At 37.9% G+C, this 26,535-nt stretch overlaps 1 protein-coding gene across 2 annotated transcripts; it reads left to right on the plus strand.

The window, feature by feature from the left end:
- Positions 1 to 846: 846 nt before the first annotated feature.
- ZWINT (ZW10 interacting kinetochore protein) lies at positions 847 to 10,944 on the plus strand. 2 transcript variants are annotated; one of them, XM_082339613.1, is made up of 9 exons: positions 858 to 979; positions 1,855 to 1,945; positions 2,111 to 2,234; positions 2,392 to 2,558; positions 3,469 to 3,525; positions 4,061 to 4,203; positions 4,284 to 4,467; positions 4,558 to 4,663; positions 10,928 to 10,944. In XM_082339613.1, the coding sequence occupies exons 1-8, from the start codon at positions 939 to 941 to the stop codon at positions 4,633 to 4,635; spliced, it is 885 nt and encodes a 294-aa protein (XP_082195739.1). In that variant the 5' UTR covers positions 858 to 938; the 3' UTR covers positions 4,636 to 4,663; positions 10,928 to 10,944. The 2 variants fall into 2 exon arrangements, with proteins under 2 accessions (XP_082195738.1, XP_082195739.1); XM_082339612.1 differs by lacking the exon at positions 10,928 to 10,944 and having other exon boundaries at positions 847 to 979; positions 4,558 to 4,664.
- The last annotated feature ends 15,591 nt before the right edge of the window (positions 10,945 to 26,535 follow it).

Consider the following 26,535-nt stretch of genomic DNA (forward strand, 5'->3'; position numbering starts at 1 on the left):
ACCGTTTGATCCACTTGGGCCTTGCTTTTAAGATTTGTTAGGTGGCACTAGAGGAGTGAGGTGTCTAGGGCTAATGCCCTACTACTAAGGCAAAACCTGTATGTGTACGCTAACCAACACCCCACGGATTATGAAGTTTTCCAGCCTGATTGGTGGAAGGAGTTACTGACCCTAAGTGATCTCTGGGAATCCTTAAAACCCCTTCGGGGTAGTTTCCTCAAACACAAGATGCTCAGAACTCAGCAGAATACTGGAGAAAACTCTACAGAACTCCGATTTCTCTCTCTGAGATACTCTCTCCTTTCTGCTATACTCTGGAGGACATTACCTGCCTTGGTCTCCCCCAAACTTTCGGCTCCAACCGGTCAACGCAGGCAATTCGCTGGGCTGTGCTTAGGTTTTCTCTCCCAAACCCGCATCCTGGAAAATCTTTTAAAGGCTGTAAGCATTTTGAGCTGATATTTGTTTCCTCAGTCTCCAGGATCAGTTATCCGTTATTGATGCCAAGTGTCTCGGAAGACAGACCCAGCGTTCTCCTTCAAGAGCAGATTATTTTTTTCTTTTTCTTTTTTTTTTTAAATAAAGGTAACTCTGAGAGTTGCCCCTAAAAGCCAAACCGAGCAAAGGTCTTTCCTCTTAGTCTGAGAACTAGGCAGCGCGCCGTTGCGTGAGCTCAAGCCGCACCTCAACGCCTCAGTACCGCCTACGGGTTACTGCGCAGGCGTAGAACTTCTGCGCGCCTGCAGGGCTCAGCAACAACTGCGCCTGCGCCAAACAACGAGGCGCGCCAACGCGCCAATCTGCGCCTGCCAATGAGAGTGCCCAATGGTCCTTGATTCCCGCCCACTGACAGGACATCCAATCGCCTGTCCCGGCGCGCGGTTCGCCGCGGGTCCAAAGTGGACGGAGGTTAGAGCTGAAGCGCGGCCCGGGGAAACATGGAGGCGGCAGAGACTAAGGCGGAGGCTGCTGCCCGAGAGTAAGTGTGTCCCGCCAGGTGGCAGCCGGGGGCGGGCTGGGGCGGACCTTGCGCGGTCCCAAGTAAAACCAGTAATTCCCGTCCACCCCTTACAGCGGTTGCGGGTCGACTAAGCCGTGAAGTGATCCTAATCCCAGCCCCCCAGTCTTAGGTTCCTGAGGTGACGGTTGCCTCTCTCCAGGAGTAAGGGCTATGAGCGACTGTCCGTCCCCCACCACGTACGCACACCCCCCAGAGGTGTGTCCTGAAAGGGGACGGTTCCGTCCCTGTCAACCCTCCATATCTCTTCGCAGATCGACCACCCTAACAGGAGACTTTCCACTCCTAGGAGACATCCTGGGAGGGCCATTCAATTTCTGTCACCCCTGTCCAACACACACTCTCTCGGTGGGTTATTTTATCCCCATCCCCGCCTCCTAATGGACTGCTTCGGCCGCTAACAAGGGAGAACTCTGGAGAGCCTAGACCCAGGGATCCAGCCCCCTGTCCTTAGCTCCTCCTCAAGTACGCTGATACCCTGCCCCCAAGCTTGTGTTCTCTGCGTGGCGAGGCTCCCCCATTCCCTGTATATTTCCATGACTGATTTCAGAAACTCAAACGGTTTCTATTAGTGAGACATTCCCTATTTAAAATCACAGCTCCTTCCCCACCCTCCTATTCCCCTTGCTTTGCTTATTTTTCTTCACGGCACTTACTACCTCCATGTGTCTTCCATACAAACACCATTCCTGGTCCCAGATGGCCCTTCAAGCCTGTGCTAGGCAGGACAAGACTCAGCATTAATACACATAATCATATATGTGCATGTGCACACAAATTGACTAGAACTAGGACCCCAGGAGTCTGCAGTTTTTCCTGTTTTCTTGCCCCTTCAGGGCCCTGGCCAAGGTGGCAGACATCCTGGAGCCTATAGGTCTTCAGGAAGAGGCAGAACTGCCCGTGCAGATCCTGGCTGAGTTTGTGATGGTACGTACAAGATGGGAGCTAGCCTTTCACAAGCCAGGGACTGCTCCTGGGTCCTCCTATTGAGATATTGGGCAGCGGTAATGGTGAAAAGACGGGAAAGTAACCTTGTTGGCCTATAGTCAAGGAGGTAAGAATGTTACTTGCGTCCACCCTCCCTCTGAACAGGACTCCCGGAAGAAGGACAAGCTCCTCTGCAGCCAGCTTCAAGTAGTAGACTTCCTGCAGAATTTCTTGGTTCAGGAAGGCACTGCCCAGGACCTGAACCCCTTGGCTTCTGAAGACACGAGCCGTGAGTGGGCAGGGGGTTGGAATAGGGGCTTCCCTGAGTGAATAAGGAAGAGGGACATCAGTCAAGTGAGCTGTTTGGCTGACGGGAAGACTGAAGCCCCAGTGTTGCAGGCAGGTGGGCCAACCTCACTTATTCCCTCACTCTTGGCTCTTCTCAGGGCAGAAGGCAATTGAAGTCAAAGAGCAATGGAAAGAGCTGAAGGCCACCTACCAAGAGCACGTGGAGGCCATCACAAGTTCCCTGACCCAGGCACTGCCCAAGGTGGCGGAGGCCCAGAGGAAGCAGGCCCAGCTCCAGGAGGCCCTTGAACAACTCCAGGCCAAGGTGAACCAAGGATGAGGGGAGGAGAGGGCAGGCAGAGAGGAGGAGGAAAAGGGTGAACATGCTGGGTTGGACCCACTGGCTGTCTTTTAAAATCCAACCATATGGCTGAGTAATATTCCATTGTATATATGTACCACATCTTTTTTTATATGTATATAAATTTATTTTTTTTACTTTTTTTTATTTTTGGCTGTGTTGGGTCTTCATGTCTTCGCACCAGCTTTCTCTAATTGGGGCAAGCGGGGGCTACTCTTTGTTGCGGTGCGCGGGCTTCTCATTGCAGTGGCTTCTCTTGTTGCAGAGCCCGGGCTCTAGGCGCACGGACTTCCGTAGTTGCAGCACACTGGCTCAGTAGTTGTGGCGCACGGGCTTAGTTGCTCCCCGGCATGTGGGATCTTCCCAGACCAGGGCTTGAACCCATGTACCCTGCATTGGCAGGCAGATTCTTAACCACTGCGCCACCAGGGAAGCCCCTGTACCACATCTTCTTTATCCATTCATCCGTCAATATTACTCAGCCATTAAAAGGAATGAAATAATGCCATTTGCAGCAACATGGATGGACCTGGAGATTATCATACTAAGTGAAGTAAGTCAGACAGAGAAAGACAAATATCATATGATATCACTTATATGTGGAATCTAAAAAAAAAAAAAAAATGATACAAATGAACTTACTTACAAAACAGAAACAGACTCACAGACTTAGAGAATGAACTTATGGTCACCAGGGGGGGGAAGGGTGGGGGCCAGGGATAGATTGGGAGTTTGGGATTGACATGTACACACTGCTATATTTCAAATAGATAACCAACAAAGACTTACTGTAAAAAAAAAAAAAAAAAAAATGAAATCCAAACATAAAAATGCACTCCTCCTCTCCTTGTTCCCCTCCTTTGCTTACCTGCAGAAGCAAGTGGCCATGGAAAAACTCAGAATAGTCCAGAAGCAGTGGCAGCTACAACAGGTAGGTCCATTCACCTAGGAAAATACCTCTTCTCACCACCATGCTATTGCATGGGCCAAGTCCCAGAAAACCTTTATTCTGTTTCCCCCTGTGAGGCACTATAGCATGGGTACCAACATGGACTTGAATCCTAGCATCACCACTTACCACTGCATGATCTTGGGCAGTCACCTAACTTTCTCTGCTTCTGTTTCTTCATCTGTGAAAGAAGAAAATAATAGCATCTACTCTATAGAGTTATTATGATGATTAAGTAATTGGTACAGCAAGTGCTTAAAATAGTGCCTGGCACATAGCAAACTAAATAAGTGTTATCATCATCTTTGTGCTCCTTTTCTCCAGAATTCCTCACCTTGGAACAACACATTCTGACCCTTCCTTTTTTCTAAGCCCCTGGTCCTGCCTAAAGTGAGTAGGGTCCCTCTTTCCATCTGTGCGTCTGAACCCCCAGCTAGGTCTAGGCTGTAGGGGTTGGGGAAATGGCTCTAAGATGTCAGCATCTGAGGAACCATGTCTACATTCTCACTCCTGGTAGGAGAAGCGTCTGCAGCATCTGGCAGTGGTTTCTTCAGAGGTGAGGGAGCGTCAGACAGGAACTCATCAGGAGCTTGAACGGCTGTATCAGGAACTTGGAACCCTGAAGCAGCAGGCAGAGCAGGAGCAGTACAAGCTGCAGAGGTGAGGCTGGGAGCATGGGCTACAGACCCAGGGTGGTTCAGCTGAGGTTCCCTCTCTTCACACCCACCTCCTCCTTCCAGGCACCAGACCTTCCTCCACCTGCTATACACCCTTCAGGGTAAGCTGCTATTCCATGAGGCTGAGGCAGAGGCAGAGATGCCACAAGAGCTGGATCTTCCTAAGGATAAGCCCCAGCAGCTGACCCAGCCCCAGGAGCAGAACATTCGGGACACCATGGGGAGAGATGAGGGTGTATCCTCCAAGGTGAATGAAAGATGGAACAGTTGGGCAGGGAGGCAGAGAGAAAAGCTGGGAGATAAATCTTACTCATCGCCCATACCTTGTCCCCACAAGGCCAACAACCCACAGCCTGCTGGAGATACAGGCTTACCATGGCTTCCTGGGAGACAGCAACATGGGGAAGGATCCTAGAGCAGGTCGGACTCCAACTCAGGCCATGGTGTGTGTCCCTGGACTGTAGGTATGGCAGGAGCAAGGGTCTCTGGTCTATCTGTCTCTGTTTCTGTGCTCCGCTGTTCATGGAGGGGATGGGACATGGGAAGGAGCAAGGAGTTTATCTTATGGATGAAGTTTTGTACATTATCCCCATGCCCAGCCTACCCTGGGCTAATCCCTCTCTTCCTCTTCCCCAGCTCTCTGGCCTCACCCACATTGCAGGATGGACTTAAATTCCTTGAGTGCAGCTTGATTTTTGACTACATACCAGGTTGGGGCAGGCTCTGGATTCTGTTTATTAAAAACCCTGGGGTTCTCTCAGCTGCCTGTTTGTCCGCTTATCTTCATATGTTGGTGGGAAGAACCACACTCATAGGCCAGCAACAAGATAGGTGCTGGGACTGGTGTGAATAGAGAGGGTATAGATGGGGAAGGGGCCCTGGCCTGGGGCATCAGGGGTTGCTTGCCCAAAGGGATATACTACAAACATGCTGAGCTTAATTCACATTCACGGAGAAGATGAATGCTTTATGCAGGTGATTAGATGTGGGAGGATAATTTTAATTACTGATCCAAATGTTTACTGAATCTCTGATTTGTGCCAGGTCCCTTGCTATGAACTGGAGCTACAGCGGTGGGCTTATCTGACCAGTCCCTGCCTACATGGAGCATAATGAGAATGAACAATTGAAAAGATAAATAGGATGATTTCAGGGTGTGTTAAAACAGGGTAGCAAACTAAAACAGAGTAATACAATGAAGAGCAATAGTGAGAGTACAGAGACCCCCATCTATGTATATTGGCCTGTGTCTGTGAGTCAGTATTTCTATTTGTGTTTGTGTGTGTGTGTGTTTCTGTGTCTTTGTTTGTTGCTTTCAGTCTCCATTCCTCTGTGTGTCTGTCGCTGGGTTTGTGGACAGGGGCGGGCACTACTGTGTTTGAGAAAGAGATTGCATTCCTGATTGGGAGTGTGGAAACTGCTACTTCAGAGAGAAAGAGAGAAAAATGACAGTTCTCAGAGAGTAGAAAACTCATTTTCCGTATGAGAAAAGGACCTTCATGTCAGAGAAAGACCTAAACATCCCCATGAGAAAGACACTGGGGCCTTTTGTTTTTGGTGAGAAAAAGTTTTAAGAGTCAGTGTTCACTGTTCTGTCTCAGCCTGGGTCACCTTCTCTCAGGTGGAGATTGAGATCGTTGTGCATTCCGATGGTTTGCCCTGCTTTACTAAGGTGTCCCTAGTTTTCTCTCAAATTGTCTTTTCAAATGTGTTGGCCCCATTTTTTAGGTATGAAATAGGATAATTATCAGAGGTCTTTGGGCTCAGAGAGGATTGAGGATACTCCACCAGGGAGCACACAAATGCCCACAGAGTGGCTTCCTCAATCTACTCATCCCCCTCCCTCCCACATGGTTCCTGCTGTAGCCTTCTAGTAACCCAAATATCCAGTCCCATTTTTCCCTCCCTCCTACTGGATGGGCTCCCTTACCCCTACAGTCTCATTTCCTTTCTAGTCTCATGTTCTCCAAAATGTCTGCAGCACAAACAAGAGAGCAAGAGTACATATATATATATCCACCCCAGGAAAGGAGTGTCTACTAAGGGACACTGGGGTGTGGGTTGGGATGTTGTGGAGTTTCCCTATCTTTGCATACATTATGGCTGTCAGAAAGTCAGCAGGGAAGAGAAGACACTCACATGGAGCCCACCAAGATGGGGGTGAAGGATAATATCCTGAGATACTCCAAGCCAGGGACAGGGGAAGGAGATTGGGCAGATGTACAGTAATCAAACGCAGAGGTCTGCAAACTTCTGGGAACCAGATTTCTCTCAAGGAGTGTGAAATGCATCAGTCCACACTGAGGCCAAAGAGGAGGGGAGGCTTGATTATCTGTTATGTTCAACGCCCTTGAATTGCCCATGTGGCTGGAGCCTCAAGTTGGCCGGAAGTGTCTTGACTGACAAGCTCAGGAATTGGGACTTGCTATCAGATAGGAGATGGACTTCAGCTTCCAGCTCTTCTTAGCCCTCTGTTAGGCCCTTAAAGACTATCCTTGTTCATTGATACTTGCACAATGTAGATGTGTGCAAGGAGGAAAACTACCCCTGGGAAATTGTGATCTCTTACACAAAGACATGGAAATCTATGAGTCCACAGAGGCTGCTGAAAAGGCCCTGCTGCCTGCCAGAGTTTTTACTCTTCCTCTTTTCTATTGAAGGGAAGGACACAGAAACCAGTGAAGAGTGGGGGCGGAGGGGAGACTAGGCAGTGAATCAGTACAGTCAAGACACTGTTGCTCTGTCTTGACCAGAAGTCTTGATAACTTAAAATGAAAATTAAGCTTACTCTGTTAAACCAATAGGAAAACTTTCTTTTTCTATTCTCTTTAAGAATAATGTTTTCCTTTTTAAAGTTAATTTTGTTTAACATTATTATGGTTAAACATTATTTTGTTTATTTTTTTCTAGTTTCATATTTTCTAGGTATTGTCAATTTTTTCTAGGAATTTTTCATTCTAATCTTTTTAAGTTAGTATGAAGTTGTCGTAATCTTTTTAATCTAAATCTGTATCCTGTTTTAGGATGGCCTAATGTTATATTCCTGATACTTTTTTTGTGCTTCACTGATTTTTTCCTTGATACATCCCTTCAGATTTTCATTTTCAAATATTCAAATACTGAAAGATTGGCTTCTGTGATTTGCTATTGTATGTTTTGTTCTGTTTCATTGACTTGTGTCATATATCTTGCTCATTTTCTACCTTCTGTTTTTAGGTAGAGAATATGTATTTTTTTGGTAAACTATTTTTATCAGATAATAAACTTGTGTATTTGGATCTTTATTTGTTTTCTCAAGTAAACATTTAAAGCTATAAATTTCTTCTGGCTTCCTATTAGTATTTTCTCAGTCATTCAATTCATAGAATTTTCTATTAAAATTATTTCTTTGATTCATGAGTTTCTTAGAAAAATAATTTTGAAATTTTTTACTCTATATGAGAGGATAATCTTTCTAAGTTTATTCTAATTTGGTCAGAAAATGTCATCTATGTAATAAAAACTTTGAAATTTAATGAGGGAAGCAATTGTAGCCTTGAATGTGATTTTCTTTTTTTAATGTTTCATGTTGATTTTAAAAGAATGTCTGTTTTAGAACTGTCATATGTAATGTTTTTTATGTTTATTAGATTATGCTTGTTATGTTTTTAAGTTTATATCATCTATATACTTAATTTTTAATTTTCTGAATATCATCTTCTGAGAGGGGTATGTTCAAGTCTCCAAGTGAGAGTAGATTTGTTTTTTTCTCTTACAAACATCTGGATAGTTTCAGCAAAGCTAATCCCCCTCATTCTATCTTTATAATTTTGGAATTTGTGAAACTAAGCTCATTTCAAATATTCTACCCTGTCATGAAAAGAAAACTATCTTCCCATTTTAGAATCTTTCTGTCCTTAATAAACCCCATCCTGTCTTACAGAATTATGCAACTTCTTATATTACAATTTTTACGTCTCCTCCTTGGGCCAAGTATGTGTAAGTTTTAAAATATAAACAGTGTGGTATTAAATCAACTAGTTTCATTATTATTCCCAGCACAGTATTTAAATGACCCTTTTGATACTTTGAACATTGGGCTCTGAAAAATTTAGTGAGTTTTTACACACTTTGCCCTTGAAACCCTGAATAACCTAGGCATTAAGTCTGAAAACTAGAGTCTCAGGAATCAACATCTTGAGGCCTTTTTAAACTGTCATGGGGGGGGGTAAATTCTTTTTATGTTGTTAAACTGAATTTGTGTAACTGTTGACATAGTTATAAAAAAACTTGTTAATCTTTATGGAGCTCTGCAATTTTAGATGCCATATTCAAACGCATTTCTAAATTTTAAGTTGTCAAAGGAACTTTAGCAAGCACACCTATGCAAGGTATGCATAATTCATTTCATCATACGTTTTATAGTGATTATACCCATGTGATAATTATTTAAATGAGTTGATTACTGTGTACCTAAAATCATGTTTTGAGATAGAAAAAAGAAGGGGAAAATCTAGAAATATGCTTTCAGATGGTGACAGAACTTTTGGAAATAAAAGATTATCACAAATAAACATTATAAAAGAAATAAACCATAAAATATATATGTAATCTAGTGCACAAATTTTTTATGTACTATAAATAATGTTAGGAAAAACAAACACAAGTTGGAGTAATCAAACTAGGGTTTATTTTATGAAAGTTTGTTTAAAATATCCTATAGAGTCTCCGTGTTATGAAATTATATTGCAAAAACTTTGAGTCTAATCTTAACCAATCATAAACAGCAATTTTATTAATAAAAATACTAGGTATATTAAATTTTTGTCCTGTTTATGTAACTTAGTAGACAAGAAGTTATGCTTTACATGTGTCTTTGAGGGAAAATTCTTCTCTTTAGGGACAGGGGCCTGTCCACAGTCTCCATATATGTAAGCCTTGGATTTACCTGGCCAGGTATTCTAGAAATAAAAAAGAATTCGCAAGAATTTATTTACCAAAGTTCAGCATTATCTCTGCTTGTTTCATTTGGTTACTCCAAAGGAAGATATGATATGAAGATAATAGAGTTTTGGGCAAGATATACTGATTTCTTGGTCGAAAACTCTACTCTTGATGATGACTGAAATGCCTAACTTTGTACCAGTATGTCATTTTCAACATGAGAAAGAAGGGGAAAAGGAAAGAAATGGTGAATTTAGTTGAGGAATTTAGTCATAAAATAGATAACATTTGTGTGTGTGTGTGTGTGTGTGTGTGTGCATACATACACATATAAAATTGGCAGGGATAATGTAGATTAGCTGGAGAAAGTGAGAGTAACTGCATGACAGATATTTGACCTCTTTTTTCAGATAGCCATTTGTTCTCTGTGATTCCTCTCTATAGGAACATATATATCTTTGCATCCACAAATGAACATATATCAATACCTTCACACTTTAAAAGTACTTAGTAAATGTTCATTGGATCATCTTCAGGGACGATTTCCCAAAGAACTGCCTCTTAAGATCAATTTCAAATAAATGAAATTATCCAGAGGCACATTTCATCATTTATTGAATGTCAGCTATTACTGAATGTCAGTTCTGAGAGTTTAAAAAAACAAAACAAAACAATCTGAGTTTAAATTTAGAGACAGGAAGGAAAAATCTAATTCTAACAAAAAATTATGTTTGTCATTAAGGACTAAGAATTGAAATGTTTTGGTGGCACCAAGGATAATCATGCATACTAAGCAGAAGGAACATTATAAGTAAATATAGGAAATGAGAAACTGGCAATTTCAGGAATGCAAAAGAGCTGAAATCCACTTAGGCAATTAGATATCATATTAAAGCAACATTGGAGTGGCAGGAGAATGGAACCTCTATTTTAGACTGTTGATACTTAAAAATAAGTATAATACAATGATCATAGTTATTAGTAGCTGCATATTATACCCACTAAAATAATCACTAAAGCAGTTCAGTGATACTAGTATTCATGGATGATGACAGTTACCAATCCAAACAAGTACACACCAACTAGAAACTAATGAACCACCTATCCCAGAGCTCAGTGCTTTTTGGTACATTAGTCACTGAAGGCTCATGACTGTTTGAGAACATCGGAAAACATCTTCAGCAATGGAAAATCACTCATCGTGCCTGAGAAATATTCTACTTATCAAGGTTTTAGGGATTAACAATTGAAAATAGGAGGGGGAAAAAAAACTCAGCCTTAATATAAAATGGTTATATTAAAGAATAATGACCTACTTAACATCAATTAGAAAATGAGTATGGCTTTTAAACAGTACCCTATGACTACCATAATAACTTTAATTTTAACAATTATGTTGAACAATATTCAGAGATTACTGGAATGTAAAGATAAGAGAAGCTTTCCATTAGGTGCCTATATCACCCTTGGCACACGCAACAGGCTGTTCTTATTCTTTTGGAAAAGAATAAGAAGTCTTATTTGGTTAAAAAAAGTCTGGTATCATAAGAGATTTTCTATTTTACTCTTCCACCCCTATCTCTACCCCTATATCTCAGGAATTTTCAGGAACTAATTCAATAGCTATATTTAACTTTTGGTGTGTGGTGGTGCTGGTGGTGGTGGTGGTGATCTCAAGAAGTAGAAGTAGTTATTGAAAAATTTTTTATTACAATGGAAAGGAAGGGCTAGTAAATATTCAGTTAATTCTAATAATCTAACAATATTGTATATCTCTTGTATAGGAGAAAAACTAAAACTGGGATTTCATGTACCTGAAGGTAAAACTTTGTTTTATATCTAAATAATGAGATAATTTTTTGGCGGGGGGTGGGATATTGCACAACATTGTTATTGGTATGTCACGGTACATGTAATTTAGCAATCACATTGTCTAACTCAAACAGGTGGCACAGTCTGGCAGATGGTAGTAAGGATTTGTTTATAAGGCTCACAGTTTCTTGCAAATGTCTTGCCTTGTTCTTCTTCTAAAATTTTGTTTGTGTGTTTGTGTGCAGATACCTAATCATATTCATATAAGGTGTGCTATTTTATATTTTGACACTAAGTTGTTGATTACATATAGACTTGGAGTTGTACTAACTCCCTGATAATTTTTTCTATTAGTATTCATTCAATGCCTAATCAACAAACATTTCTGAGTACCTATGTGCCAGGTACTATTCTATTTCTTTTATTAAAATATATTTCACATATAACATTGTATAAATTTAAGATGTACAACATGTTAATTTGATGGGTTTATGCATTGTAATGTGATTGTCATTGTAGCAATAATTTGTACTTCTGTCATGGTACATAATTATCATTTATTTTTAGTGGTTACAATAATTAAGCTCTAGTTTCCTAGCAAATTTGATGATTATAATACAATATTGTTGTCTATATTCACTATTTTGTGCATTAGCTCTCTAGGGCTTGTTTACTACTTGTTACAATTTGTACCCTTTAAGCAAGGTACAAACTATTTCTCTACCCCATATCCCCTGGAAACCACCATTCTACTCTCTGTTTTTACCAGTTCAGCTTTTTAGAGTCCATGTATGAGTGATATGGTACAGTATTTGGCTTTCTCTGTCTGAGTTATATCACTTCACATAATGCCCTCGAGGTCCATCTACGTTGTTGCAAATGGCAGGGTGTCCTTCTTCCTCACAGCTGAATAATACTCCAGTGTGTGTGTGTGTGTGTGTGTGTGTGTATCACATCTTCTTTATCCATTCATCCACTGATGGGCACTAAAATTGTTTCCATATTTCATCAATTGTGGATAATGCTACAATAAATATGGGGTGCATATATCTCTTTAATATCCTGTTTTCATTTCCTGTGGGTATATACCCAGAAGTGAAATTGCTGGATCATATGGTAGATCTGTTTTTAATTTTTTGAGGAACCTCCATATTGTTTTACATATTGGCTGAAACAATTTACATTCCCACCAACAGTGTACAAGGATTCCCTTTTCTCTACATCCTCACCAACACTTGTTATCTCTTGTCTTTTTAATTATAGCCATTCTAACAGTTGTGAGGTTATATCTCATTGTGGTTTTAATTTGTATTTCTCTGATGATTGGTGATGTTGAGCATCTTTTCATGTACCTGTTGGCCATCTTTGGAGAAATGTCTATTTAATTCCTCCGCCCATTTTTTAAACACATTTTTTTTTTATTGAGTTGTATGAGTTTTTTTAAAAATATATTTTGGATATTAACCCATTATCAGATATATGGTTTGCCAAAATTTTCTCCCCTCCTGTAGGTTGCCTTTTTGTTTTGTTAATTGTTTCTTTTCCAGTATAGAAGCTTTTACATTTGATGTAGTCCCATTTGTTGATTTTTGCTTTGTTGTTTGTGGTTTTGGTGCCATAACCAAAAAATCATTGCCAAATCCAGTATCGAGGCGCTTCTTCCATACATTTTCTTCTAGGTTTTGAATTACTTTGTGTGAGTACTGTAAGGTAGGGGTCCAGTTTCATTGTTCTGTATGTGTTTATCCAGTATTCCCAGCACCATTTGTTGAAGAGATTCTCTTTTCCCCATTAGATGTTTTGGGCTCTTTTGTCAAATATTAGTTGACCTTATATGTTGGTGCTTAATTCTGGACTTTCTATTCTGTTCCATTGGTCTGTGTGCCTAGTTTTATACCAGCACCTGCTGTTTTTAGTTGCTGTAGCTTTGTAGTATAGTTTGAAATCAGGAAGTATGATACCTCCAGCATTTTTTTCTTCTTCCTCAGGATTACTTTGGCTATTTAGGGTCCTTTATGGTTCTGTACAAATTTTAGAATTGTTTTTTCTATTTCAGTGAAGTATGCCATTGGAATATTTTTCTTTTTGATTTTGGTTTTTATAACAATTTGCATAGCTAATTAAATTTGAGAAAATATTTCTCTTTTAATTTGATCACATGATCTCACTTTGGAATTTTGATGGGGAAATTATGTTGAATTTATAGATGGCTTTGGAAACATGGACATTTTAACAATATTAATTCCCCTGATTCATAAACACATAATGTCTTTCCATTTGTTTTTGTCTTCTTCAGTTTCTTTCAGCAAAGTCATGTATTTTTCATTGTGCAGTTTTTTCACTTTGATTAAATTTAGTCCTAGGTATTTATTGTTTCTGATGCTATTGTGAATGAGATAGTTTCTTTATCTCTTTTTCAGATGTTTCATCATTAGTATGTAGAAATGCAACCGATTATTGTATGTTGATTTTATAGCTTGCATCTTTACTAAAAGTTTCTATAGTTTTTTGGTTGACTCTTTGGGATTTTGTGTATAGAAAATTGTATCATCTGTAAACAGAAAAAATTTACTTCTTCCTTTTTGATTTGGATGCATTTTATTTTCTTTCCTTGCCTAATTGCTCTAGCTAAGACTTCCCCTAATATATTGAATAAGAGTGGTGAGAGTGGGCATCCTTGTCTTGTTCCTAATCTTTGTGGAAAAGTTTTCAGTTTTTCTCCATTGAGTATAGTGTTAGCTCTGGGTTTGTTGTATCTGACCTTTATTATGTTGAGGTATGTTCCTTCTATACCCAATCTGTTGAGAGTTTTTATCATGAAATGATGTTGCGTTTTGTCAAAAACCTTTTCTGCGTCCATTGTAATGATCATATGGTTTTTATCTTTCATTCTATTAATGTGATATATTATATTTATTGATTTGCACGTGTTGAACCATCCCCACATCCCAGGGATAAATCCCACTTGGTCATGATGTATAATCCTTGCAATGTTTTTTTAAATTCAGTTTGCTAATATTTTGTGGAGATTTTTGCATCTGTATCATCAGGGATATTGGTCTATAGTTTTCTTATAGTGTCCTTACCTGGCTTTGGTATTAGGCTAAAGCTGGCCTCATAGGAAGGAGTTTGGATGTGTTTCCTCCTCTTCAATTTTTTGGAAAAATTTGAGAAGGATTGGTGTTAGTTCTTCTTTAAATGTTTAGTAGCATTTGCCAATAAAGCCATCTGGTCCTGGACTTTTAATCTTAGGAGGTTTTTTGATTACTGATGTAATCTGTTTACTAGTTATTGGTCTATTTAGATTTTTGATTTTTTTCCTTATTCAGTCTTGGTAGGTAGGTTGTGTGTTTCTAGAAGTATATCCATTTCTTCTCAGTAATTTAATTTGTTGGCATGTAATTGTTTATAGTAATCTCTTATAATCATATGTATTTCTGTAATATCAGTTGAAATGTCTCCTTTTTCATTTCTAATTTTATTTATTTGAGTCTTCTCTTTTTCTTAGTGAGTCTAGCTTATGGCTTGTAAATTTTGTTTATCTTTTTGAAAAAACAGCTTTTAGTTTCATTCATCCTTCCATTGTTTTTGTGGCCTATATTTCATTTATTTCTACTCTGATCATTATTTCCTTCTAACTTTGGGCTTAATTTTTTCTTCTTTTTCTGTTTCCTTCAGGTGTAGCGTTGTTTCAATTTCTTAATATATGCATTTATTGCTATAAACTTTCCTCTCAGAACTACTTTTGCAGCATCCCATAAGGTTTTATATGATACAGTTCCATTTTCATTTGTTTTGAGATAATTTTTTATTTCTCCTTTGATTTCTTCTTTGATCCAATAGCTGTTTAGTTTCTACCTATTTGTAGATTTTTCCAGCTTTCCTCTTGATTTCTAGTTTCATACCGTTGTGGTCAGAAAAGGTAGTTAGTATGATTTCAGTCTTCTTAAAATTGCTAAAATGTGTTTTATGTCCAATCATATTGTCTATCCTGGAGAATGTTCTGTGTGCACTTGAGAAGAATGTGTGCTGGATGGAATGTTCTATATATGTCTGCTATGTCCATTTGTTCTAAAGTATGGTACAATTCCAACATTTCTTTGTTGATTTTCTGTTCGTGTGATCTATCCATTGCTGATTGGGGTATTGAATTCCCCTACTATTTTTGTATTGTCTGTTTTTCCCTTCAGATTTGTTAATATTTGCTTAATATATATAGGTGATCCAATGTTGGATATGTATATATTTGCAATTGTTATGTCTTCTTAATTTATTGACCTCTTTATTATCATATAATGACCTTCTTTGTCTCTTACTCTTTTGGGCTTGAAGTCTATTTTGTCTGACGTAAGTATGGCTACCCCTGCTTTCTTTTGATTTGCATGGAATATTTTCTTCCATTCCTTCACTTTGAACTTATGTGTATCTTTTTTTTTCAGTTGAAGTTTAGTTGATTTACAATGTTATGTTAGTTTCATGTGTATAGCAAAGTGATTCAGTTATATATTCTTTTTTAGATTCTTTTCCATTATAGATTATTACAAGTTATTGACTATAGTTCCCTGTGCTATACACTAGGTCCTTGTTTAGCTATTTTAAATATAGTAGTCTGTATCTGTTAATCTCAAACTCCTAATTTATCTCTTCCCCCCTTTCCCTTTTGGTAACCAAAAGTTTGTTTTCTATGTCTATGAGCCTCTTTCTGTTTTGTAAATTAGTTCATTTGTATCATTTTTTAGATTTTACATATAAGTGATATATGATATTTGTCTTTCTCTGCCTGACTTACTTCACTTCGTGTGATAATCTCTGGGTCCATCCATGATGCTGCAAATGGCATTATTTCATTCTTTTTTATGGCTGAGTAGTATTCCTGTGTGTGTGTGTGTGTGTGTGTGTGTGTGTGTGTGTACCATATCTTCCTTATCCATTTGTCTGTCAATGGACATTTAGGTTGCTTCCATGTCTTGGCTATTGTAAATAGTACTGCTATGAACATCGGGGTCCTATGTGTGTCTTTAGATCTGAATGAGTCCTCTGTAGGCAGCATATAGTTGGGTCTTATTTTTTTTAATCCATTTTATCATTTACCTTCATGTTGTTTTGTATCTCCATTGTTTTTTTCCCCCTCTGTTTCTGTCCACCTTTGTAAATTGGTGGTTTTCTGTGGTAGTATGCTCAGTATCGCCTTTTTTAATGTTTTATGAATGTATTTTATAGTTACCATGAGGCTTACATAAAATATCTCATGAATAAAATAGTCCTAATCCATTTTGTACTAAAAACAACTTATCTTCACTCTCCTATAAAGGCTCCGCCCTTCTACTCCTCCTCTTTTAGGTTTTAGGTTTGTTTGACATAATTAACATATATTACATTATATTAGTTTCAGGTGTACAGCATAAAGATTGCAAATTGATCACCATAATAAGTCTAGTTAACATCTGTCACCATACATAGTTACAAAAAATTTTTCTTCTCTCTTGCAATGAGGACTTTTAAGATGTATTATCTTAGCAACTTTAAAATATGTAATACAGTATTATTAAGTATATTTTACATTCCTGTGTTTTTGATGTCCCAATTTACCTCTTTTTTTTTTTTAAAGATTTTTTTGACATGGACCATTTTTAAAGTCTTTATTGAATTTGTTACAATATTACTGCTGTTTTATGTTTTGGTTTTTTGGCCACGAGGCATTCCCCAACCAGGGATCAAACCTGCACCCCCTGCATTGGAAGGCAAAGTCTTAACCATTGGACTGCCAGGGGAGTACCTGGCTTGCAGGATCTTAGTTCCCCGACCAGGGATTAACCCAGGCCACCACAGTGAAAGCACTGAGTCCTAACCACTGGACCGCCAGGGAATTCCCCCAATTTACCTCTTTTTATGCTGTGAATTAGTTAACAATTAGTTAGTTAGTTTTAATATTCTTTTCCTTTAACCTTATAATATAGTTAACTGGTTAAAACACCATTCTAATATAGACTTACAGTTTTCTAATTCTGACTTTTTTTCCCCCCACTGGTACCAGTGTGTTATGTACTTTTATATGTTTTCATGTCACTGATTGACATCTTTTCATTCCAGCTTGAAGAACTTTCAGTATTTCTTGCAAATTAGGTCTAGTGGTGCTAAATTCCTTCAGCTTCTGTTTGTCTTGGAAAGCGTTTATTTCTCCTTCATCTCTGAAGGATAACTTTGCCAGATAAAGCATTCTTGGCTGGTAATTTTTAATCTTTCAACAACTGAATATGTCATTTCACTCTCCTCTGGCCTATAAAGTTTCTACTGAGAAATCTGCTGATACCCTAATGGGGGTTTCTTAGTAGGTTACTTTGGTTACTCTTTTTTTCCCTGCCTGCCTTTAAGATTCTTTCTGTGTCATTGATTTTTGACAGTTTCATTATAATGTGTCTTGGAGAAGAAGGTCTTTTTGCACTGAGATAATAAGGTGACTCTGTTACCTTCCTGGACTTGTATGTCCAATTCTTTCCCCAGGTTGGGAAATTATCAACTTTTGTTTCTTTAAATAAATATTCTACTCCCTTCTCCCTCTCTTCTCCTTCTGGAACACCAGTTATTCCTATATTTGCTTTTCTGATTGAAAATGATAGCTCTCATGGAGTTTCTTCACTATTTATTTAAATTTATTTTTTATTGAAGTATAGTTGAATTACAATGTTGTGTTAATTACTACTGTACAGATGACTCAGTTATACATATATATATATACATTATTTTTCATATTCTTTTCCATTATGGTTTATCACAGGATATTGAATATAGTTCCCTGTGCTATATGGTAGGACCTTTTTGTTTATCCGTTTTATATATACCAGTTTGCATCTGCTAATCCCAAACTCCCCCTCCTACCCTTTCCCACCACCCTCTCCCTTGGCAACCACCAGTCTATTCTCTACGTTCCTGATTTTATTTCTGTTTCATATATAGGTTCATTTGTGTCATATTTTAGATTCCACATGTAAGTGATATCATATGGAATTTGTCTTTGTCTTTCTGACTTACTGATAATCTCTAGTTGCATCCATGTTGCAAATGGCATTATTTTGTTCTTTTTTATGGCTGAGTAGTATTCAGATTTCTTAACTATTTTAAAATCTCAGTTCTCTCTCCTCTTCTAATTGAATTATTTCTATATCCCTATCCTCCAAGTCACTTATTTTTTCTTTTGCCTGTCTCTCATGTTGTCAGTGCTTTCTATTGCATTCTTTATCTCATTCACTGAATTTTTCAGTTCCAGAATTTCTGTTTTGTGTTTTAATTTCAATCTCTTTGGTAAAGAACTCTTTATGTTCATAATTTTTAATCCTAAATTCATGGAATTGCTTATTAGGTTTTCTTGTAGCTCATTGAATTTCTTCATGACAACTATTTAGAATTCTTTATTAGTTAGATTGCAATATTCTGTGCCTTTGAATTTCATTGCTGGAGAATTATCATTTTCTTTTGGTGATACCATCTTTCCTTGATTTTTCATAGTGTTTGAAGGTATGCGTTTCTCCTTTCGCATTTGAAGTAGCAGACATCTTACTAAACTAAGGCTTTCTGTTTACTTTGAGTCTTATGGCTCAACAGGCTGGCTATTAGAAACCTTTTTTATTCCAGAGGGTGGCGCTCTAGCTCAAGTTTGTGGTTTCTTCTATAGGCACTGGCTCTTAAACATGCAGTAGGGAGTGGGCACAAGGAGTCCGCAGCGGAGTTGGGGAGGTGTTGACTTAACAAAATCTTAGGGTTTTGGGGGTGTCCACAGGGTCAGTGGGGGATCCTCAAGTGGGGCACACCCAGAGGCAGTGGGCAGTTCTCCTTTGAAGTCCCAAAGCAGACAGCAGGAAACATGACACTTTGATATTCTTGTCAGCTTCCTTTCCTTTTCTCTACCTCTCCCCAGTCACAGAGGTCCTTCCTCAGAAATCCAGGTGCTGCTGGAGATAAATGGGTTCCTCCAGCCACAGCCTGCACAACTGATGTTGACGTCACTCTCTGAGGAATGAATGAAATGATTTTGGCCTTGTGTTATAGTCTTTATAGCTGTAGAAACTTAGTTCCCAGCAACTAAGGTGTAATTTATAGGAACTGTCTTTGTTAAAAGGCTTTTCAATAAAATAGTATTTTCTGTTAGACATGTTATAATATTTAATTTCAGTTTAGAAACTTAGGTTATAGAGCTGTTTGATATTGTGTTTTGGTTTTCCTAGCTAGGTATCTTGAGCTTTAAATATTTTTTTGAATATATGTCCATTTACATATATTCTAAAATGTGAAGTCAGGCATCATTTTCTCTTTATAAATTTAATTTATTTTGTGTTATTTTTTTAAGGAGTCATTTATTTTAATCATGAAGACACCTGGAAACTACAGGAAACTCATCTCATTTTGTTGTAATACTAATTGCTATCAACAGTTTGCTATCTTTTACCTGAGTATCCTGTTTATTTGTAAAGAAGCTAAATGACAGCCTGGTTCATTTTTAAATTTTGTATTAGGAGCAGAGTTTTCACTTAAGACTGTCTTAGAATTCAAAAGATGCTTGCTTCCTGGATGTTTGTCTTAGTTTGACAATATTAAAGTTTTGTGATGAACAGTATACTTGTTTTCTTCAATCTCTTTTGAAGTTTATCTAATATTTTCTATATTGGTAAGTATGTGAAATTATGCATAATGTAAAATATAGAAAAATTGAAAATCTAAAATCCAGGTATCACTGTCTTCGTAGAAGTATGTGTGTTTGGCAGAAATCTGGATAAAGAATCTCCAACCTTGTAACAAATCCTCCAAAGATTTCCATAAAGTTTCATACTTTAGTCCTCAGTCCCTTGATTCGGAATTTTTCTAACCCCTTGAGACATTTTGTATTAACATATGATGTCCCTCTTGCATGACTTACTATCTCATTGGTGTTACTCTTCTTGTGCTATTGAATAAGAAACACCAAACTCCTAGTGTTGCGCATACTTTGTCAAGCAGTGGTTGCTTGCCTCTTTGTAGATGGTTTTTGCTGAACAACCCATATCTAGGAAAACGAGGAGAAAACTGAATTTTCTGATTCTCCTTACGTATTTAACCTATGCTATCCTAAGTATATCTAACATGAGAAAAGCCCTGTGAAGGCAACCAGAGTCTCTTGGAACATTGCATTTCCCTTCATGAAACGATCTTTCAAAAATCCGCTTGAATTTCCTGGACTAAAAGAATGAAGGCCTCAGAGATGTGAGTTAGCCACTTATGGTGTAATCATAACACAATTCAAGTATCCTTTCATCACAAACGTCTTTGAATATCTGAAAATAGTTTTATAATTTGAGTTTAAACAAAAATTTGCTGCTGTATTATAGTGTGCCAAATTTTAATTGGCTTTGATCCCTATAGATGTAAATTGTTCTGTATAAAATTTAGTACTAATGGCCATTCTCAGCTCCCACTGACATAACAGACATCAGTAGTCAATCCTGGCTCTTACATAGTGGCCATAAATGTGATGGACCATTTCTTCCCCCATCCCCTCCCACATTACTCCATTTAGTTACTACTAATTATTAGATGTTTAGCATATAAGATAAATATTTTTGCTCTACCTATTAAAATATTTAAAATCAAGATACCATAAATACACTACAGAAATATGTGAAGTGGGGAGCTAACTCCATGAGGTGAAATAGATCCAGGGAATGTCTTGGAAATAATGGGATGTGAAACAAACCTTTGTAAGAGGTATATTTTGTCAAGGAATTTTAGAGTAAACTGTATTCTAGGCAAATAAACTGAGAAAAAAAATCCAAATATAGGATAAGAATATGTCCAGGAACAGCAAAGTGGTAATGTGGCTGAAGGAAAGATGTATGTGGATTTGTGACTGGGACAAAATTGTGATTAGACTGTAGAGGCAATTGAACAAGTTATAATAAATGATGTCCTAAGAAGCTTGAAGGTTAGAAACAAAAGCAAATAGATGTTGAAACGTTAAATTTTTATCTGTTCACCTTCTTAGTATTGATTTTGTCACCTATCTGATTGTCTTTTCAGTGAAAATAGCAGATTTTTGTCAGCTTACAATTTTAAAACAGATTAGTAGTCAATTCATAGGTATTGAATATCCCTATGCTATCAGGCATTAACTAATTAATTATTATTATTACCATTTATAGGTTAAATAACTGAGGATCAGGTGCTTTGCCTAAAGAAAAAAAATGCCAGCAATAGCTATGCTATTCAAATTCTGGGCCACTATGCTCAAAAGTTTCTTTCCACATGTCATAGTTGCCACACACACACACACACACACACACACACAAATTACTTTTTTGGGGGGGGGTCTATATGGTGATGGTCAGTCTGGGGTCTGCCTGCTGATGGTCAGCAGTTTCCATCTAGTAGTGAAACCGTGTACCTCAGATTGGGACCTGAACCCACGGTCTTTTTTTTTTTTTGGCTGTGTTGGGTCTTCGTTTCTGTGCATGGGCTCTCTATAGCTGCGGCAAGTGGGGGCCACTCCTCATCGCGGTGCGCGGGCCTCTCACCATCGCGGCCTCTCCTGTTGCGGAGCACAGGCTCCAGACGCGCAGGCTCAGCAGTTGTGGCGCACGGGCTTCGTTGCTCCGCGGCACGTGGAATCCTCCCAGACCAGGGCTCGAACCCGTGTCCCCCGCATTGGCAGGCAGATTCTCAACCACTGCGCCACCAGGGAAGCCACCACAAATTACTTTTTTAGAGTTACTGTAAAAATCCAAATATGTTATCTGGGAAAGCAATACTGCTAAGCTTTTAGTTTTTAAAATTTATGTGCAGTAGAGTCATGTGGAGGTGTTTTTTTTAAATGTTGATTTCAATCATCTCTCTGGAATATTCTAATTCCCAATTCCTGGTTTAGATTTTGCATATTTAACAAATACCTTAGATTATGATGCAGTGAATTTCGGAACCATTTTGTGAGAAACACTATGCAATTTTTCATTAAGACATTAACATACATTATATTATCAACTTGCTATGTCATCCTTAATACTGTGAAGCAACAGACTTATGCATTTTGAAAAGGATTAGAGATCCAGAAAAGAATACAGAATACTGATATACTAGGAAGAGTTGGATGCTTTGATGTAATGATGGGAACACTAGGTTCTGTCAGAAGTCTAAAGTCAAAGAAGAGGTGTAGCCTGAGGCAGAAAGACACGCTATAAGGAGAGTAATAAGAGAGTGAAAACAAACTTCTGCTTTAGAGGCTTTTGACACATTAATTATTTAAACTCTTACATGTACACACACACACACACACACACACACACACACACACACACACACGCAGGCCTGAAAAGCAGACAGAATTGGTAAGATAAGTATATAATTTTCTTTTGTTCTCACAGAAAATAAACTCAGGAAATAAAAATCTTTATCTATGAAGAGATAAATTGCCCAGATTACTGGTTGTTCACCCAACTCCCACAGCTAAGCTATATTTCCTAACCTCCTTTGGAGTTAGGTGAGGCCATGTCACTGGACTATAGCCAAGAAAATGTGGACAGAAATGATATATACTGCTTCCAAGCCTGGCTCACAAAACCCTCCCACATACCACCTCCCGGACAGTAAGGGTCGTGAGGAAGGTAGAGACAGAAAGTGAAGGGAACCTGGGTCTTTGTTGGCACTTGGAAGAAAGCAACCCGAGTAAGGACAACTGTGTTGGATCACTCTGTGAGTAAGGTAAAAAAAAAAAAAAAAAAAAAAATTGTTTTGTGCTATATGAAGCCTCTGCAACTCTGAGGTTCTTTTAACAGAGAGTTTAAACCTTCTGGATCCAATTCTGGTTTCTTCAAGCAAATATTTCAGCAATGTCTCCTTTACCTTTGGTAATAATACTCAAACATTTGCTTGCCTGGAAAAAGCCACTCCTCAAAGGATCTTCATCTCAATTTAAAAAAAAAAAAAAATTGTAGGCTGCAAATGGAATTTTGGTCAAAGGGAGAGATACTAGTTTCATTAAACTATTTCCCACACCAAAGTTGAAAAAATATGTTACCACATAGAGCTTCTCTCACTATTCCTTCAATCTCTTTCTCTCATTCTGTGCTAAATCCCAAGGTGTGTCTGATTTGAAGAAATGATTGCTGAACTATTTATAGCTAAAAATATATAAGGTCATAAAGTATCCCTGTGTTCTTAGGAAAACTGGACAGTTTGAATCATTTTGCCTAACGCTTAGAAGGATGTACAAAGTTTATAAACCCTCTTAATATGAGTTTTAAAGTGAATAATGAATTCTCTCTGTACTGACCCCTGCTCCAAACACCAGACAAAAATTTATATGCTCATCTACAACCTGTAAATCAGGTTGAAAATGCCAAATGTTACTTCTAAGCTTAAAATATTTTATTCTCCTAGCTTCTTTGGGAAATTTCTTTTGTTTACTCAGTTGCTACATGTTCTCTGCTGTAAGTCATTTAATTATGCACATTCATACCAGTATTTGTGCTCCCTCTTTTTACTTCTCACATCACTTGCAATACTTTATCTCCTACCTCTTTGTCAGTCTCTTTACTCTAGCCTGAAGAATCTATGAGAAGGTGAATGAATCACCATCATAAATGGTTCTCAAAATTTGTTTTTAAGAAGTATTTGCAATATCATAATTCAGTGTTATTATTTTGGATCCAAGTACACTTAAAGATCTCATGCTTCAATGGCAAGTTTTTTTAGAAGGCTATAATGATTTCCTTTGATCTGCTTTCTAATTTTCAGAAGTCACATGTCACTTTTTTACATTTTAATATTTTCTTTGTAATTACTTTCTCCAACACCCACCTCTGCCCTCATACCTTTCACTCCCCACCATCAAACATGCACACATGGGGATGAGAACTGTTTTAAGATGGTGAGGTTTGAGGATGGCTGATTTTTCTCATTTTTTTTCCCTGAACTCATTGGTCTTAAATATTGTTTACCTATAAAAAATGTCTTCTAATATTACCTTTTTTTAATTTGATAAAGAAGTCTCAAACAATTGTCATCTTTCTGTTAAAAGCATAATAGTGAAAATGTTGATTTTCAGCATTATGCTGTTTTGGTCTAATCTCTGAATATCTCAGGAAAACTGAGTTGCCATAGCAATACCTGTTAGATGTGCAAATGCAAGAAAAACTTTACATAAGAAGTGTTTCAATTGCATCTGTTCCTAATTGGTACTTTCTTATTTCCATTAGTTGTTTTTATAACAGCTTAGTGTGATATTTATCAGCAGTTAGAAGTTGTCTCATAGACAGTGAAACTATTACAACTTTATAATTTTTATCTTAAAAATATGAAATATATTTGCAATACTTTGACAGACCTAAAAAGCAATGAATTTATTACAGCTGTCTTTGGCATATCTCAGAGCAAAAAGCCAATATTTGCTCCTCTGTGCTTCCTCTACACCCTGAACATGCATTCCACTTGGTACTCACCATATTTTATGAAAGTACTGTTAACATGTCTAATTTTGTGCACCACTTTGTCTTCTTTATCTGTATCTTATTACTACAAATTACAGTGCTTATTGCATGATAAATATCTAAAAGTTGTTTCTCAGCTTGTTTTCCTTTTAACTATTGAACCTTATGTCCCAGTGGCTTGGACTGAATTCATCAGACACTGTCAAGATACACTCAGAATGGCAAATGAAATGGGGCAGATAGAGCCTTAATGGAAATCTCCAAATGAGTGAGGGAAGCTTGTTCCACACCACAATGTAACATTTTAAACATTCAGATGTTGCAGTTTTTTATTGTGGAAAAGCATACGTAAACTTTGCCGTTTTAACTATTTTTAAAATTTTTATTTTATATTGGATTATATTTGATTTACAATGTTGTTGTGTTGTTGTGTAAGAAACACTTAGGTTGCTTCCATGTCCTGTCTATTGTAAATAGTGCTGCAGTGAACATTGTGGTACATGACTAGTTTTGAATTATGGTTTTCTCAGGGTATATGCCCAGTAGTGGGATTGCTGGGTCATATAGTAGTTCTATTTCCAAATAAGATATACAGATTGCCAACAAACACATGAAAGGATGCTCAACATCACTAATCATTAGAGAAATGCAAATCAAAACTACAATGAGGTATCACCTCACACAGGTCAGAATGGCCATCATCAAAAAATCTACAAACAATAAATGCTGGAGAGGGTGTGGAGAAAAGGGAACCCTCTTGCACTGTCAGTGGGAATGTAAATTGATACAGCCACTATGGAGAACAGTATGGAGGTTCCTTAAAAAACTAAAACTAGTAATACCATATGACCCAACAATTCCATTTCTGGGCTTATACCCTGAGAAGACCATAATTCAAAAAGAGACATGTACCACAATGTTCATTGCAGCACTATTTACAATAGCCAGGACATGGAAGCAACCTAAGTGTCTATCAACAGATGAATGGCTAAAGAAGATGTGGCACATATATACAATGGAATATTACTCAGCCATAAAAGGAAACAAAATTGAGTTATTTGTAGTGAGGTAGATGGGCCTAGAGTCTCATACAGAGTGAAGTAAGTCAGAAAGAGAAAAACAAATACCATATGTGTAACACGTATGTATGGAATCTAAAAAAAAAAAAATTGTTCTGATGAACCTAGGGGCAAGACAGGAATAAAGATGCAGACATAGAGAATGGACCTGAGGACACGGGGAGGGGGAATTGTAAGCTGGGATGAAGTGAGAGAGTAGTATTGACATATATACACTACCAAATGTAAAATAGATAGCTAGTGGGAAGCAGCCGCATAGCACAGGGAGATCAGCTTGGTGCTTTGTGACCACCTAGAGGGGTGGGATAGGGAGGGTGGAAGGGAGACGCAGAGGGAGGGGATATGGGTATATATGTATACATATAGCTGATTCACTGTTATACAGCAGAAACTAACACAACATTGTAAAGCAATTATACTCCAATAAAGATGTTTTAAAAAAAAAGGCAATATTGTTAAGATGTCAATATTACCCAAAGTGATCTACAGATTCAGTGCAATCCCTATTCTAATCAAAGCATCAAAATTCTAATGATTTTTTGTGTGTGTGTGGAAAATAAATACTGTCCTTAAATTTATATGGAATCTCAAAGGAAGCTGAGTGGCTAAAATTAACTTGAAAAAATAACAAAGTTAGAATACTCACACGTCTTGATTTCAAAACTTACTACAAGGCCATGGTAATCAAAACAGTGCAGTACTGCCTTAAAGACAGACATGCGGACCAATTGAATAGAATAAAGAACCCATACACAAGCCCTCACATATATGATCAAACGATTTTTTAAAAGAATGTTAAGGCCTCCTATAATTATTAGCAGTAATATCAAAGATCGGCAGATCAGTATAAAATTCACTTGAGAAGTTTGTAATGGTCTGAGACTGTATCCTGGATGTCTGAAATAAGACCTACTGGTACCCTTGGGACTTATTCACAGGTGACTGAATCCTGAGTGGCATGGTTGAAGCCTCATCCTGATTGGCCTCATCTTGCTGCTTAAAGTTCTGTTGATTTTAACCTTGATTAAATTCTGTATGAGACACACTGAGTATATT

Source organism: Balaenoptera borealis (assembly GCF_965194805.1).
Source record: "Balaenoptera borealis genome assembly, chromosome: 10".
In the NCBI taxonomy this organism is placed as follows: Eukaryota; Metazoa; Chordata; class Mammalia; order Artiodactyla; family Balaenopteridae; genus Balaenoptera; species Balaenoptera borealis.